This window comes from Vanessa atalanta, chromosome Z, assembly GCF_905147765.1.
Source record: "Vanessa atalanta chromosome Z, ilVanAtal1.2, whole genome shotgun sequence".
NCBI lineage: Eukaryota > Metazoa > Arthropoda > Insecta > Lepidoptera > Nymphalidae > Vanessa > Vanessa atalanta.
Window position 1 is genome coordinate 7,878,883 of NC_061902.1, and position 18,310 is coordinate 7,897,192.

Genomic DNA, 18,310 nt, shown 5'->3' on the forward strand with positions numbered 1-18,310 from the left:
TTTTTTTTAATGACAAGTATGAAAGAATTCTAAATTGCGTCGGTATCTTATATAAACCTTTGGTGGGTATCGTTGGTAAATACATAAATATAAATGAAACGAATATATTAATATAATATATTATAATCTATCATTCATCAAATATTGAAAAATTATACACAAGTAACAATTATATACAGCAAAATAACAAAAACATTAAAGAACTCATATCTTAAGCAACCGACTATTCTATTCTATCTCTTATGTCAACTAAATATGGCTGCCTCGCCGCGTGTGTCATATATTTTCTTATGCCACGTCGTCTGTCCGGTGACGTCACTTCCCAAGCCACGTCACTCAGTCTGCGTTCAACACGGCCTCTCCTGACATGAGAACGTCCTCGTTCTCTTTTGTTGAATGTGTCTGTACTTCTCTGCTAGGCCCCGCTTCTGACGAGGTATTAGGTTGAACATCTTCAGTTCCAGCAACTTGATCTCGAATGGCCTCATCATTTGATGAGTCTGCACCTACCAAAAAAAAACATAAAACATCTTAGAAGATAAATTACGCTATGAAGCTATTAACAAGTGAGATAGAGGCACAACGTGAAGCATATCTCATAGTTTGTGACATAAGGGAGGAAGCACGACGTGAGGCTATCCCAAATGTACGAGATAGAGGCACGACGTGAAGCATATCTCACAAACTAAACATAAGGGAGGAAGCACGACGTGAGGCTATCCCAAATGTACGAGATAGAGGCACGACGTGAAGCATATCTCAAAAACCAAACATAAGGGAGGAAGCACGACGTGAGGCTATCCCAAATGTACGAGATAGAGGCACGACGTGAAGCATATCTCAAAAACCAAACATAAGGGAGGAAGCACGACGTGAGGCTATCCCAAATGTACGAGATAGAGGCACGACGTGAAGCATATCTCAAAAACCAAACATAAGGGAGGAAGCACGACGTGAGGCTATCCCAAATGTACGAGATAGAGGCACGACGTGAAGCATATCTCAGGTATATAAGACAGAGGCACGACGTGAAGCATGTCTTTTACTTACTCTCACATTATGCAGCATAGGCTTCATCAGTTCACTCGCCTCGTCAAGGTACCACAGATCCCTCTGTATGCTCGGCTGTTCCTGACATAACTTATTGTACACACTTCTTGTTGATTGAAAGAACGCTTTCATAAAGTTATGGAAAATCGGACATCAGTTAAAATTTTCAACACTTACATTTAGTAGTAAACCAGTCTTTAATCATGTTACTCAAACTATCATAGAAAAGGACTTTACCAGATTCGACGGGGTGACGGAGTTTGTTAAAAATTATCCACTGTTCAACAATCAGAGGGGGTAAAAGTTGCTCGCGAAAATCAATGCACATACGATGCGTGCCGTCTTTTTTCGTGGCTAAATGGATTCTCTTGCAATCTTTATGTTGAGGAATTCGCTGACACTTACCTCTACCTAAGAAAGGCGATACGTTCGAATATTTACTGATTGACATAATACCTTTTTTCTGTTGAAGTTACCGTTATAAAATATCCTGAAAACTTACGAATAACTTCGTGTAAATGTTGTAAATTATCATCAATAACTTTGGTTTTTAAGAGTATATTTCTATGAGACTCAACCGTAAACACATCAGTCACCTCATTGGAAACATGTTTTAAATATTGACGATCACGTACGAACGTATGTAGCTCATTCACGGCTAAGTACATCAGTGCCTATAATTACAGGACTGTTCATAAGTTCTGATGAAACTACGAATAATTCTACCTCTAATGTAATTTCATCAAACTCAATCGGTAAAGTGACATATTGAGTGATTTCTATTTCTTGTCCTCCTATACCTCTTAAAACAAGAAAACATGGTTTCCGAACACAATCAAAATGTTTCAGTAAAGACAAGGAAATTAGAGAAATAGTAGAACCGCTGTCAATTAAAATGTCTACAGGTACACCACATATAGCTGCTACTACCACATCATTATCGCTTGTATCTTTTTTTTCCATACAGAAGTTAACATTGTCCCTATTTCGTGTTTCTGACTTCAATTTACCAAATCATAAGGCATCAATTTTGCGTTAGTTACGGCAGCGCGTAATTGTGAATCTGTGATACCACAAATAATTATTGCAGACATAAATTCATCACTTTATCCCCGAACGATTCGGAGACGAAGTAACGAACGACGTGCATAATCCGCATAGGTGGGATAATTATTTGATTCCGTATTCATGACATCAAATAAAATATTTGCAGCGTCGGGTTTTTTTGGACATAATGGCTTAAATTCTCTCTTAAAATTACTCCAACTACGATCTGTTGTAACCCACTCATTAGGCCATAATCTAGCGTCACCTTTAAGACAATTCCCTATACGAGGGAGGCATTCATTATCACTCCATTTGTTAATAGCTATCGCGCGATCTACCTCATCGCACCAAACATCAATGTCATGAACACTGGGATCAAAGTTAGAAATATAAAATGAATGATTTACCAAAGTATTTATAGAACGAAATGCATCTACAATTCGCTCAGTGGTGGTCATTTCTGCATCAGTGATACCACTCACAGATTGAGTCCTCGAGGAAGACCCAGCGCCTGCCCCTTCTACATTCTTTGTCACCTGCGGCGTCCGTGTGCCAAGGTCCGAAGGTACCCGTGTAGTCGCGGCTTCCGACGTTGGCGATTGTTGCACATTATTACCTTCTAATTTATTTAGACGTTCAAGAATCAAATCCATCTGACGTCTAACATTACTAGAGGACTTGTCACGATGCCGGCCATGTCGACTTCGTCCTCTTTCTCGGCTACGTCTTTCACGCTTTTGGTCAGACATTATTAACAAAATACTAACAACGTTAGTATAACCATATAGCATAAAATCTGAAATCAAAAATCAAAGTAATCATCACACCTTTAAAGAGAAAAAATTTAAAAACGTTAAATTCAAAAAAATTTATGAAGGCTATGAGCGTCCATGCGTGAGAAATATAAGAAAATGTCAGAAGGCGAGTCGGATAGGGCATAAACCCAATCCCACTTCTGATATAATCTATCATTCATCAAATATTGAAAAATTATACACAAGTAACAATTATATACAGCAAAATAACAAAAACATTAAAGAACTCATATCTTAAGCAACCGACTATTCTATTCTATCTCTTATGTCAACTAAATATGGCTGCCTCGCCGCGTGTGTCATATATTTTCTTATGCCACGTCGTCTGTCCGGTGACGTCACTTCCCAAGCCACGTCACTCAGTCTGCGTTCAACAATATATATATATATTTTTTTTGTTTACTTAGTCTAGTAATAAGATGTTCACTATTACATATTTCACATCAGTAGTGAACGTGTCAAGTAAAGATAAATTGTATTTGTAATAATATGATTATTTTTTCAACATGTCACTTGATGCTTGTCAGTTGATCTGAACGGAAAAAATGTATTTGTTAATTCCGTACTGAATTATTATTTTCTGTTTATCGTTATAAAAATAATTTCCTAATTCCATCCACTTCTTTAAGAATCTGGTATTTACGAACTTTAGTTTACCAGTAAAAGCTAGACACACTGCAACGAATCTGTGCAAAGAATAATTAACGTATGTACAAAATTGCAATCAATAATAAATTATAAATTTTAGGTACAAAAAAATCACGTAAACCTTAGTGTGATAAATAATTAAATATTCCCTTTAAACCGTTCAAAATCTTCCACTACATGATAGTTAAATTTATTACGATAGTGTAAAGCTACGCTAAGTATATTTAAGAAGGCAGTTTTAAATAATCGTGCAATAATAAAACTTTACCGTTAGTTCAATTAGATACTTAGGGATCTATTTTAAATTAACTCTAGTAGAGACGATGCCAAATTGTTTAAGTGTTCAATAAAGACATTTGTTAAAATATAAATTTGCTAATATGATTATGTACCGGTGTTGTTTTCAATGAAGCGCGACATATCTACATTTAGTATTAGATCTCAAGACAAGTGTCAGGGGCCCAATTCTACTAACAAATTGACACTATCGCAATCGAAACGCAACGCAATCGGTGCCGTTCAGTCGTTTTCAGATTCTACTAACGCATCGATCCAGTTGCGTTTCGATCAAAGGTCATCGGATTATATTCGGCATTGTGTCGTAACCGAAATAAATAAGAAGAATTGTCCTCAGTTATGATTTAACTGAGATTATTTTTTGAGGAATAATCAAAAAGAAGTTTGATCGGAATAGAATCGGGAACGTATGGCTACCGTTATAAGTTAGCAGAATTGATCCCCTGTACTGTGCATTAGTTTATAATTCGATCTAGTCAATTAGGATACCTAAGTAGCTCAACAATGCATATTTTGTGATTTTTTTCTTAATAAATATTGTTGGTTTAAGACATTGCCAGTTTGTTTTTTTGTTATTTATCCAAATATAAACCTACCCCATCGGCATCAAACAAGCTCAAAGAGTATACTCCTAGCCTCTCATTACGTAAAGAAAAATGAATTTATTTTCCTTGTAAGAAAGCAAAGTAGACACAAATTGCATTAGATTGATGTCATCGTCAATCTATTGCAACTTACCTCTTTGAATTTTCAAGTAAACAACCTAATTCGATTTATTACGATGTGCATTTGATTGATGTTATTATTTTATAACTACTTAATATGTGCACATAAAAGAAAATAATAAAGCATAAATTATTTTGGTTCCATCATTTATTTAAAAACTAAAAAATAAATAAATATTCATGTCACATGTAATTTCAAAAATAAGATTAAAAATATTCAAGTAATGTTCGAGGATGTGTTTTAATTCAAAGTTTGCCAAAGTATTTCAATCATAAATATAGATATAGGGATTTGATTCTATTAAAGCTATGTCTTTTTCGAGCTGACGTAATTCCTGTTCCATTTTTGTTTTTCGTAGAATCTTCGGAATGGTATCAGTCAGCATAGGTAGCTGGAGAAAGTCTTTTTGCAAAAGCTGCCAGTTATATTTCAAGTCCTAAAATAAAATAAATAGTGACGTAATTACAGTTTTTGGAGTTACTATATTTATTATTAGTATAAGAACTTACTTTAAGTAAAGCTTGTCTCTCCTGTTCACTAATCAGTTTGCACAAGCTTTCTTTGTGTTCTTCGGCGTACTTAATTTTGTCAATTTTCTTTTGAATTCGTCTATTCCGGTTTACTAAATATGCTGGCATTTGTCCAAAATCTTTTCTTAAGCAGTATTCAGGAATTTCTCCAGATCCTTTTATCTTTTTTATATGCCCATCTCTAGTGTCTACTAGTCTATAAAAGACATACAAGAAATCAAGGAGGATATGGAATTATAAATTATTACAAAAAATAAACACATGAACCTACCTTGGTTCCACAGGCTTGGGCTTGGTTTTTATAGCTTTTTTAATATTTAACACTTTGAAATTAGTTTTAGGTTTTTCGGCCTTTTTACCCGAAACAGTGCGCCTCGGAACAGGTGGAAGTTTTCCAGACACGTAACATTTGTGATCAGATTTCTTAATTGGTTGACCAATACCTTCTCCCTTTTTTAAGAATTGGTCAGGGGGATTTAATGGTGTTTCAGCGTAACCAAATGTTTTCTGAAGCTTTGGTATTTTTAACTCTTTCAGTTGCTTTTCCAATTCGGATTCATATCTAAATTAAAATAATATTAATTTTATGATTGGACCTTATTTGTTATAAAAAAATTACTTAAATAACATATTTACAACTATTTAAGAAAACATGTAAGTACCTAGGAGTTTTTGGCGGTTCTGGTGGAGGTTTATCTAATATTCTATAAATAACTTCATCGTGATCTATAATTTCTACTACAGACATTATTAATATAAATTGATAATAAAATGTCTAAATTTAACAACCTGTTGTTATGGAAACAATATTTTTCATTGTAATATATATAATTATGATTGCCATGCAATGTTGTTTCAATATCAATTTTCTGCTGCACAAGACATATAAAATTATTAATATGAATAATTTTAAAATTTTATTTAAAAAAAAAAAATAGTTATTATTTAAGACTAAACTACATTGCAAAAACTGTTAAATAAACTGCTTTATCTAAACGAATACCGATATCCGCAAAATATATAAAATGGCAACATATTTCCAAACGTCAAGATACGTCAAACAGATGTCGTAGCTGTTGCACTAAATATTTTTAGATATTACAAATTATTGATGTATTAGCTTTGCAGTGCAATTGCGTATGTGCGCAGTAGCCAACTATGTTCGTAAGGCGAGTCCGAAATGGCGTCCAACGATATGGTGCATTCAAGTGCATAGGAGCCGGGTCGCGGACTTTATCAAGCCTTGATAATCTCGATCATGAAGAAAGATTAGACGGTTGTTTGTTGTCGTTGCCGACTAATGCAAAGGTAGTAATATGTGGCGGGGGTGTCATGGGAGCCGCTGTGGCTTATCACCTATCCAAGCGCGGATGGGGAGCTCAAACTGTAGTCATAGAAAAGGAAAAGTAAGTATAAATTTCGACAACTCCTTCATATATTGATTTCACATTATGTAATTTACTTTTTCTTAAATCTTCCCAAATTATTGATTTTTTCCATATGAAGCATTTGTTGCAAGCATTGTTTTTTTTTAAATATATGTTAATATTTAATGACTATACTTATATTCAATACTTATTGGTACTTCAATAGTCATACATTTTGAATGCTTAATTGTTTTTTTTAATTTTGTAATAATATTTAATGTATAGTAAAAGACTTTTTCTCCATAAGTTTCTATAATAAATAACATAACAACTATAACACTAGTTCCTATATTGCAAAAATTTAACTAAGCTATTATTTCTACAAATTCTTATATGAGTTGATATCATCTGAAATTTCTATACAGTAGTGATAATGTATATCAGAAGTGGTAACTCGACTAAACATTTTTTTTTTTTTAGTAATAATTGCTTAATATAAAATATTTTTAGTAATATGATAAATTTATAATCTGCTTATTTGAAGAAAACCAATTTTTAAAACCATGCATATGGCTATGAATGATGAAGAATTAGTCTTGGTTGCTTTTCTTTCAAACAATCCTGACACAATTAAATATAATCACATTCAACATAAATACAGTCAAGTTTCTGTCAAAACCAAGTCATTGTTTGACTCAATAATTATTTATTAAATTCAATTACTATATATTTCTCATTAGCTCAATTAATAATTATAATAATGATTTAATTTATCCAATACCAATATGTTTTGATAATAAATAAATTAATTTATAATTGTTTGTTTTGTATGTTGTCATGGATTGGATGGCCTGAATCCATGTTGGATTTGTAGTATGGCAACAATGGCAATGTCATTTTAATACTTGTTGTTTAGATTATTGATTTACCAAGCCATGAACTTAATTTCTTTTCTTGTCCTTTGTTCATATATGTTTAAAAATAAAATAAAACATAATTTAATCATATTACTTAATTATATATATGTATATTTCATTAAAACATACATTATTAACCAACAAGAACAAGTAAAACCAATTAGGTACATTAATGCAAATAACTTGTTGATTTTAATGACAATTAATAAAAACACAATTTCCTTTTTCCTTACTAACTGACATTGCCGAAATAAGCTATGTCCAAGTGGCGCACTTATAATCGTAGATTTCTTTTCAATAACTTAATACGGGAACGAAATATCGGTCAGTACTTGACTTTATACTTTTCATATAGTTACAATTGCGCATCGCAATTGGAAAACACATTGTTTCTGAATCGATCTTTACGTCGAGAAAAGCCGAGTCTGGTATGGGCGCGGCATTCACAATGCACTTTGCAATGCGCTCTTAATGTTAATAGGAGTTAATGATATGGTATACTTGGTTTATATTTTTTTATACCATTATTTAATAATGTCTTTCGGAGAAATAACTCACAATATGAACCAGTATTAAATACCCCTTAAAACTTAATATAATATAATTTACATACGTTAAGGTATGTCTCTCATAAGGATTGAGATTTTATAAATTCTGTCGAGAACAACAATGCTCCAAATAGAAATTATTATTTTATAGTAAATTTACTTTTACGAAGATATAAGCTATCATTACGCCGAAATTATTTGAAGTGCAAGTTTATACAGGGACTGTTTCGTTACTAAACGCCAATGGTTTATGACGTCACACGGTATATTTTTTACATTTTATCTATGTCTTTTTTATCCTAGAAGCACAGCGTGATGTTAAAGCCATATGCATTTAAAACCAATCGATATGTCATTCGCCACCTTGTCGACTGTTTCACGAGAGTTAACATCGAACATGTATGTATATTAGATTCGAGTAGCTACGACACTATAAAGCACATCTCAACGCACATAATTACATATAACCCCTTTTTTTCCAAATGGCTTTCGTATACTGTTATTGTTTAAGATAATTTATTTGACTATTATACTATAAAGTAATGAATGATAGCAGTGTTTCAAATGGAAGTACGATGCAGTGCACTTAAATCTTGTCTTGTAAATAATTCACGCTTATATAATATAACACAAGCATACTGATTTATCGGTATAATTAACGTTTTTTTTTAATCAGAGTTGGTACAGGCAGTCGGTGGTACTCTTCAGGCCTGGTTGGTGCATTTAAACCTTCTCTCGCACAAGTGAAAATTGCACAGTCTTCGATACAACTATTAAAAGATCTAGAATCTCGTGGCAGACCTACTGGCTGGAAGCAATGTGGATCACTTCTGCTAGCTAGAACAAGAGATAGGATGACTGTCTATAGAAGAATGAAAAGTCAATCAGTGTATGATATTTCATTCAATTTATAGAAATCTTAAAAATAAGCTAATTAATTATTTTGTATGAAATTTATTGGAGCTTATAAATTGAGACCTATTTTATTATCAGACAGATCCTGGGGGATAGAATGTGAGCTCGTTAGTCCTAAAAGATGTCAGGAGATATGGCCTATGCTTAATGTTGATGATGTGCTAGGAGGTCTGTGGATTCCTGGAGATGGAGTTGGAGATACGCATCTTTTTTGTATGTCTTTGATGAGAGAAGCAGTAGCAAACGGTAAGTGCTCTACGGGAATGTTTAATGCTGAAGACAGATCAGATTTTATTGTTATTATAATTTTAGGCGTAGGTGTTATGGAAGATTGCTCGATAACTGCTGTGCATTCAAAAGAAGGAAAAGTATCAGGTATAGACACGACACATGGCTCCATTGAATGTCAATATTTTGTTAATTGCGCAGGGTTTTGGGCAAGGCAGGTATGCTAAAGTTATATATTTTTACTAATAGTAATTCGTTATGTAATAGAATAAATGAATAATAATAGAATCTTTTTCAGATCGGACAACTAGCAAAGCCTCAAGTTAAAGTACCATTATTACCCTGTGAACATTACTACCTCCACACTAAACGCATTGATAATTTAGATCCGATGACTCCAGGTAGGCAATTAGATGAATTGAACATCTTATTTACGAGCTATGTCTCACTATATTATTGCATTCGTTGAACAGTTCTCTTCGAACTTCGAACCAGGTCACACTAACTCGCGTGATTACAGTTTTCATGATTATTTATGTCTTTGTTACATTCAAAACCTTTATACGACATTTCGTTAATGTTACTTTGATGAAATTTATATTTGTATTTTTTTTTTAGTTGTCCGCGATCCAGATGGTTATATATATTTACGCGAAAGGGATGGCTGTATATTAGCAGGTGGATTTGAACCAATTGCAAAACCTGTCTATGAAGAAGAAAGTAAATTACTTCTATAAGAGTTAGTTTCCAAAATGTTGCGGTAAATATTAATTAAATTTACATCGATTGTTTGTTTTTCCAGTAAGAAATGCAGAGCAAAGATGCGTTCCGGAAGATTGGGACCATTTTCACGTTTTGCTCCAAGAAATAATTAAAAGGGTACCGAGTCTCAGTCAAGCCGTTTTGCACAAGTTGTGTAATGGTCTGGAAGCGTTCTCACCGGATTGCAAATGGATTGTAGGGGAAACTCCAGAGGTACGTTACTTGAGATACTGGCTGACGGTTAAGAGCATATAAAATACATATATAATATGTTTTAATTTCCATTTTGATACTAAGATGCCTGCATTTATGAATCGTGTTTGTGTTTCTTTATTCCACGTCAATCAAATATGTTATCTAAGTTAGTAAATATTGGTACAGAGAGCAGGAAGAAGGAAAGTGTGAAGATTGTTTACGTTCCGGCGATACGTTGGATGTTGCGAAAATAGCGGTAATAAATGCGGTTCTTTTACAGCATGGCTAAATTCGTATCATCGAACGTTTCGAGGGGACACCCATCGACTAAACCTCCACGTTCATCGACAATGTTAGCGATAATATTTCTTGTCTCGGTTATTTTATATTTCTTTTTTTTTTGTGTTGTCTTTTATTTATTTTGTTTCTCATATGTAACAGGCATTTGAGAAATAAAATAATCAGAATAGTTCGACCTTGTTTTTCTCTTCTATTAAAATATATATATTTTTTAATAATTATATTGATAGAATATTGAAGAAAAAGATTTATTTAGTCATTTAATAATTATAAGTTTGGTTTGTATAAATTATTCTTTCATTACCCCTCTGAGTTTTTTTAAACACACCTAGTATTTCATTAGTTAGCTACTAATATGTATTTAATTTAGTAAGTTTGATGCAGAGGTCAATTGAAGTATCTATAGTTTCTTTCAAATTATTAGTAGTATATATTTTTCTTACTTGTTCTGAAGAAGCAGGTAGCTAATTGTGCTTCCTGGATTTGATATATTTGTGAAGTTAGTGCTTGAGGAAATCCTACGAACGAAATGATGGTAGAAGATAACCAATTGACTTAAACAATGGTAACTACTTTCATGATACTACCATTCGTTAACATAGACAGACAGATGGAGCGATGGAAACTAGAACTGAAAGGAAATCGTTGCATAACTAACAGTTTGGTGACAACTGAAAAGACCTCCAAGAAATCATTACGTAGGTAACCATTTCTTGGAGGTTTTTTCAGATGTCGGCAATAACAGACATCTGGATATAAGAACTTGAAGAAACTACTTTATATTTTGTTTTTCGATTTCACAGAAACTTATTCCTATAATATGTACAACACTTAACAAACACTTTTGCTTTTGATGTGCGTATAATGTTTATCTGATGTGTTCTTATATTCTGACTGTTTCACGATTGGTCTTATTCCGTGCAATGTTATTAATGAATTAACATCCTTTCATTTAAAGTTACTTTTTTTGATAAAATAGATGTTCAACTATCATGTCGCAGCTGGAATGAAGACAGTCGGAATATCAGCAGCAGGTGGCGTTGCCGAAGCAACGGTTGATGAAATCGTTGACGGATACACGAAGTACGATATGTACGAGCTTGATATCAATCGGTTCCTTGGCCTTCATAATAACAAACGTTTCTTAAGGGACAGGATGAAAGAAGTGCCCGGTGAGAAAAAATACCATCTAATCTTCGCCTGCTTTTATATGCGAATACATTTATAATTTTACTTATCTCGTTTATATGATAGGAGTTCATTACGGTCTGCCGTATCCATTCTACGAGTTCGAAATGGGACGTAATCTAAGATTGTCGCCGATTTATCCGACATTACGAGACAAGGGCGCAGTGTTCGGGCAGGTTATGGGCTACGAGAGACCGACTTGGTTCGAATCTATTGGTCAGTAAATTCCCCTTTGTAAATCATAGTACGGTACTTGCACATTATTATATGATTTTAATCCCCACGTCACGCTGTTTAGATAAAAGCACAGCGACTCCCGACAACCCTCAGCCGTTCAAGATTGCTCATACGAAAACGTTCGGTAAACCACATTGGTTCGACACGGTGCAAAGAGAATATTGGGCTTGCAGAGAAGCGGTCGGTCTCGCCGACTACTCATCTTTTACAAAAATCGACCTCCAGGTAACTAAATTGAATACGGGATTAATTTGGGCTCAGGATTTCGGTTAATGTCTCTATAATTTATTTGTTTTAGTCGCAAGGCAATGAAGTCGTCGACTTACTACAGTACTTATGCTCCAATAACGTGGATGTTCCCGTCGGAAGCATCATTCACACTGGAATGCAAAACGAGCGAGGCGGTTATGAGAATGATTGTAGTCTTGCGCGAATTACTGAAAACCAGTAAGTCTATTCGAATCAACAACAACAAAGTCATAAATTATCATCTCTACTAATTTCATAAGGATTAGGTTACTTTTTTATGCCTAACACCTGACGACCAATCCCTAAAACGCGAGCGACGCCGCGGGCGACAATTAGTATTATATGATCCTAATTAAAATTATAAATATGAATTTGAAGTTTGTTTAATTGATACATTTTTACGTCTTCACTACTTAACCGATCATAACGAAAGTTTGCATACATATTGTCATGGCTACTGAAAAGGACAGCGCAGCTAGAACCTGCCTCCTCCCCCAAACAGTAAGGCAGCGGGTGGTAATTAGTATTATATAACACCTCGCCTTATTGCCTCCACTGGTGACAGGAGGACTGGTTCTTTATTGCCACCATATCATGATTTGTACAGTTACTATTTTTAATTTTTATTTGTAGTTAAGGCCTTTAAGTTAATCATTAACATGTAAATAATTTATTTGCAGCTATATGATGATAGCACCAACTATACAACAAACTCGATGCAAAGTATGGTTAAAGCGTCACTTACCACGAAACGGAGCAGTTACACTGTCTGACGTCACATCAATGTATACCGCCATTTGTATTTTGGGACCGTTTACACGAAGTCTCCTGTCCGAGCTCACGGACACAGACTTATCCCCTTCCAACTTTCCATTCTTTACGTTTAAGGAGCTGGACGTAGGTTTGGCTAATGGAATTCGTGCGATGAATTTAACTCACACTGGTGAACTAGGTTATGTTTTATATATACCAAATGAAGTAAGTGAATGCGTTCAACTTGGTAAGAATTTATTTTATGTGGATATATTTTTTAGTAATTAACATCGTGTCTTTTACAGTTCGCTCTTCACGTATACAATCGATTAATCACGGTTGGAGAAAAGTACGGTATAAGTCATGTAGGATACTACGCTACAAGATCCCTGCGAGTCGAGAAGTTCTTCGCTTTCTGGGGTCAAGATCTCGATACTATGACGACACCACTCGAATGTGGTCGTACTTGGCGTGTCAAATTTGATGTAAGTAATTCATTATTTTACTGACAATTGATAGTAAGGCGTTGTTGATTAATTAAACTCACGAGGCTTTCGATTGGTCATTTGATCATTGATTATTTCTAATTTTAATATATATTTTATTAGAAAGATATTCCGTTCATTGGTCGCGATGCTTTACTTCGTCAACGTGAAGAAGGGATTCGGAGGCAGTACGTGCAGCTCCTGTTGACTGATCATGACCATGAGTTAGACCTATGGTCATGGGGCGGCGAACCAATTTACCGAGATGGCAACTATTGCGGGCAAACAACCACTACTAGTTATGGATTTACATTTAAAAAACAGGTAAAGATAAAAACAAGCCTCTTTTTAAAGAAAAGGAAATGTATAGTTGATTCAGTTTTTCCATAAAACATGATTCTAAACTCTACCTTTATTATATAATCAAATACTCTCACTTTATTAGTATGGACTAATAAAGTGAGAGAATTTGATCGCGCGGCTAGAAATAGATACGAATCCGGCATGTGAGACATCCTAAGAAACGATTTGCTTAATGTAGGTCACGGGCATTAACCAAACAATACACAAGGGCAATTTCTTTTGAGAGCTCATTACGTGGAATTGTGTTTAAATATCTAAATTCTGCTTAATTAATTATTATATTCTGTCAACATATCTACCGGTGATGGTTTTATTAATTAATTGAATGAATATTCTATTACTAAATTTAAATATTAATATTTTTTTAGGTGTGTCTCGGTTTCGTTCAGAATTTGGATGAAGATGGTGTACCTCAGAAAGTGACTAATGACTACGTATTAAGTGGTCATTATGAAATTGACATCGCTGGAATACGGTAATAAACATAATTATATGAACAAAAGCTTACCACAAGGTTGAAGGAAAACGTTTTATAACAAGCTCTAATTGAACTATTGTTATCGTAATATACGTCGTATTATATGACCCGCTTCCTTTCATTGGCAAAAACTTTTTTTACAAAACTTGTCAGACATTAAAAATAGATATCTTTTTATAAAATAAGAAAATAGTACATATGGGTGGCATTTCTTAAAAACCCAGTATGCATTTAATGTCCAATTTATAGACAATCCGCATGATGAAATAAGTTTTTCAGTTCAGTTTATTTAGTTTCCGGTTCAAATTGCATGTATATGTAATCCGGTTATAGATAGCCGCATATAGTGATACGTTATTTATTCAATAAAAAAAAACCCTTTGTTTAGGTATGCCGCAAAAGTCAATCTTCATTCTCCTAACTTACCCACAAAATATCCTGACAAAGAACGGGACGTTTACCAGGCGACTAGAAAACTTCACGAATCTAATCAGTTCCTGGGAAGACATTATCAACCATAATGTTTTAAATAAAATTGTTACTTATATTTATTTATTGATCGTATTGTATCGTTATATATATATAACAAATATCTCCTTACTGATATAAAAATATAGAACAGAAGTTAAATGTTGTGAATTAGATGTATTAAAGTTAGGTTGCATATATTTCGAATCATGTAATTGCATATACAATAATAGCTATTAATAAAACAATGTATTCTAAACAGCAATAAAACTAGTTTTGTTACCTAATTATTGTTTAATTTGCACATTAAATAATGTTTAATTAAAAAAAGGAAAAATTATAATAAAAGTGTTTATTATTCCGTGGAGTGGTTATATTATTATTTTGATTGTAATTGATTAAAATTTTGAGTAAGGCTGGATTTCCACATGAATTAAAAAAAACAAAAACATCTGTTTTCAAACCTATTTTGAATAAAGAAAATGTACTATATTCCTTCCTTGGTATGTTATAATTTTTAAATCTATATGGTGTATTTACCATCATAATATAATTTTATTCATCATATATGTTAGAATACCCAAAATATTAAATTAGAAAATTCAATTCAATATTCTTGTTACCACAGTGTTGGTACAAAAAAAAATTAACAATAATTTTCACGTTAACATGATATACTCAAATTGATCTTTAAATCTTAATTTTTCACTTTGGTTTCAAATAAATCACAGATTTTTTTTTGATATTATCACAAATTTGGAAGACTAAATCCCATAATTAGAAACCATATAATAATCTTAGAAAAAAGGTCAATAAGCTATTTTTAGTCATTTTATTGGAAACATTGGCAAAATTTTAAAATGAGCTAATATATTATATTAATTTTTTGATTTAATTTGAAACCTTCTCATAATCCTTTCTCAAAAAAAAATTAATTTCTCAAATTGTAGCAGTGTTTTATTTTATTTTTTTCATGTGGGCTTATTTAAAGTAAATTAATTGTTACATGGCATGAACCATGCATAGAAATAAAACTTATAGATGGTTATATTTTAATTTAAGATAAATATTTTTTTATTTACAATCCAATTAAATGTATTATTTACAAACACCAGGTACTAAAATAAACCACAATATATAATTTAGAAAAAATAAATCAATTAAAAATGTTAACCTTATGTAAAAATTATAAACAATATATATATTTAATAGGCAATAAAATTAAAGTATTTTTACAATTAAATTTGAGTCATTCCATAAAACTTATACTACTTGTTATTGTATAATATTTATCCTAAATAAAGTTCCTACTTGTTCACAGGCACAAGTATAAATGTTTTGTTAGTTATCACTTTGAACAGTGATATCCAAATATGCAGTTCATCCATTTTACAAAACTGCAAATAAATTAGAAAATCATTTAATGTTCAAAATGAGCAGTATAATATTTTATATTATCATCTAATATAAGATATCAATTGGTTATGTAGATCTTAAACTTACCTTGTATTAAGATACTTGTAGTTCAATAATAAAATTCAGGACTACTTGGAACAATAAACAGTTCCTACATAAATCACATCACTACACTAACAATTTATAAATAACAATAACTATCATGATTTGTTCTGACTGATTTCAGTCACCGTGGCCATCCCAAGACACAAAATAGCCAGGACATATTACAGTGCACAACTAAAAGTGCTCTCTCATAATTTGATGGGACGCCAAACCAAAATATCCAGAAAGACATCAAGCATAGGAACCAACAGCTACATTGGCTTCTTAAGGCGCCAGAGTATAAAGTTGCAGACATTGGGTGGCTTCTGAGAATATCTCAAGACTCCAGGCTTTAACGGAGGCCCTCAGGAAATAACTATATGTCACAAATAGCTAACATTGTAATGTTAATACAAGAAAAGTGTAGTTTTATCATATTTTGAAATCTATGCAAAAATTCCCAACTATAGGTTGATAGCATATATTTCTAGCATCATTTAGTTTTATCAGCATAAGGCTGTTATAATATAACAGTACATTGTAAATGTTTAAATGTTAATTTATAATAAATTATTCAATTTCTAAATATTAATGTGGTATCACTAATAATATTATGGTTGCCAATTAATTGCTTAGAAGTTAAATAATTTTGCATTATAATTCATTGAAAGTCTTCCAAATTGTTAATTGTGTAAGTAGTGGACATCGTTGGCCTTCTCAATTTTTCTTTAATTATATCACAGGGTGAAGGGGTGTTAAAAGCGAACCTAATAATTCTTGTTGGATATATTTGCCTTAAATATGGTGCAGCGACTGGCCGTAATCGTGATGTCACAACTCTACCAAAGGAAGAAGCTTTATCTCTCTTGAATTTTTGTTTCAGTATATATGACATATCTGTTGTACATGGTAGCAAAGGCTCTGGAGTTTTAGTTTTTTCTGGTTCATCATCATCACAATCTTTAAAATTCAATTTAAACAATGACTCACAAGAACTGCTATTACTAAGAGTTTCTTCATCATGTGAAATAAAATCAGGTTTGTATGGAGTTTGAATAGCCTTCATTAAATCTATTACTGTATTATTTTGTTCTTCTATTTGAAGTTGCTTCAATTCTTCTTCTAACTTAAGCTTTTCTTGTTTTTGTTTTTTTATTTCCTTAGCTTTGAGCATATTTGTTACTTGCTGAGCTAAAACATTTACAATGGGGCTCTCTCTCGTGTCGAAAGGTGATATGGGAAATCTGCGAGGTGGTTGCGAGAGTAGCGAAGTTTCTGAATTACTTTCAAGAACATTGTTAAATGGATTATTTTTAATGGTCTGATTACCAGTATCTTCGCCATTGTCTTGTACGCTGGTTTTGGATAAATGGCTGTCTACTAGTGCAAACAAAGAAGAATACACTTTCGAATCTGTCATGGTGATAGCTATATTTATTTTACTGTTTTTAAGAACAACTGTATTCATTAAAACTATTCGATATCGTGATAACAAAAAGAGCACAGAGAATTGTATCACTACGTCCAAAGAGCATAGAATAAATTAGAATCATCAGTCTTTTGTTGTTGTTTAAATTTTTTTTACCAATTCATAATAGGTAAAGCTCTTTAGCCATACAGCCAGCAGTCTATTCAAATGCATTGAGCTCAACTATACATTCTTTGCAACACATGATGTTAAATGAAAATCATTGTGCTAGGAGCATATATTTAACAAGAGTAACAAACAATATGATCATCGAATTTAAAATATATTAGTTAAAATACTGATACACAGACATACAGATAGTAGATTTTTAAAGCTTATTGTTAGTATCTTCCAATGATCAGATGGAGTATATTTTTAACAACAAAGAAATTTGATGGGTTATTTACAATATTACTAAAATATGCCATCATTTTATTCAAATATGAGAAATAGTAAATTCAGTCCCAGTCCGATGAGTTAAATGTGACCTAAGTGTTGTCTAAACCTTATGTTACCAGATATGTTCCAAATAATTCCAGAAGTACTGTCGTGGTTCTTGACAATTCTTAAGAAGTTCTTATATAGAAAGAAGAAGTAATTTAATAAGTAATTATAAAGGGGTTTTTGTCACCTATCTGAGAAAACAATTTTTTTTCAAGTCACTTCCCACACAGTCCCCTTACTTCTTCTACGTGTTGCCTAAGTCTTCCTTTTTAAGACCAAAATCCCACCTGCTTTAAACGTCACTCAAAGCTTTGCATTATTTAAGCTGTTCT

At 32.7% G+C, this 18,310-nt stretch overlaps 3 protein-coding genes across 4 annotated transcripts; 1 reads left to right on the forward strand and 2 right to left on the reverse strand.

Moving 5' to 3' along the window:
• Positions 1-4,804: 4,804 nt before the first annotated feature.
• Positions 4,805-5,861, reverse strand: LOC125076056 (enkurin). Its single transcript, XM_047687995.1, has 4 exons — positions 5,776-5,861; positions 5,385-5,675; positions 5,093-5,309; positions 4,805-5,019 (listed from the first exon to the last, which is right to left on the reverse strand). The coding sequence occupies exons 1-4, from the start codon at positions 5,859-5,861 to the stop codon at positions 4,849-4,851; spliced, it is 765 nt and encodes a 254-aa protein (XP_047543951.1). The 3' UTR covers positions 4,805-4,848.
• A 325-nt stretch (positions 5,862-6,186) lies between these two features.
• LOC125075824 (pyruvate dehydrogenase phosphatase regulatory subunit, mitochondrial) lies at positions 6,187-14,854 on the forward strand. Of its 2 annotated transcripts, XM_047687608.1 has the most exons (16): positions 6,187-6,519; positions 8,622-8,834; positions 8,943-9,106; positions 9,173-9,306; positions 9,387-9,489; positions 9,707-9,808; positions 9,891-10,063; positions 11,325-11,517; positions 11,600-11,749; positions 11,832-11,995; positions 12,069-12,217; positions 12,700-12,997; positions 13,078-13,257; positions 13,381-13,581; positions 13,989-14,095; positions 14,487-14,854. In XM_047687608.1, exons 1-16 carry the CDS (start codon positions 6,272-6,274, stop codon positions 14,617-14,619), a joined length of 2,712 nt encoding a protein of 903 aa, XP_047543564.1. In that variant the 5' UTR covers positions 6,187-6,271; the 3' UTR covers positions 14,620-14,854. The 2 variants fall into 2 exon arrangements, with proteins under 2 accessions (XP_047543564.1, XP_047543565.1); XM_047687609.1 differs by lacking the exon at positions 6,187-6,519 and having other exon boundaries at positions 8,705-8,834; positions 8,939-9,106; positions 14,487-14,853.
• Positions 14,855-15,758: 904 nt separating this feature from the next.
• Positions 15,759-17,588, reverse strand: LOC125075882. The gene is made up of 2 exons (XM_047687712.1): positions 16,070-17,588; positions 15,759-15,963 (listed from the first exon to the last, which is right to left on the reverse strand). The coding sequence occupies exon 1, from the start codon at positions 17,532-17,534 to the stop codon at positions 16,728-16,730; it is 807 nt and encodes a 268-aa protein (XP_047543668.1). The 5' UTR covers positions 17,535-17,588; the 3' UTR covers positions 15,759-15,963; positions 16,070-16,727.
• Positions 17,589-18,310: the final 722 nt, after the last annotated feature.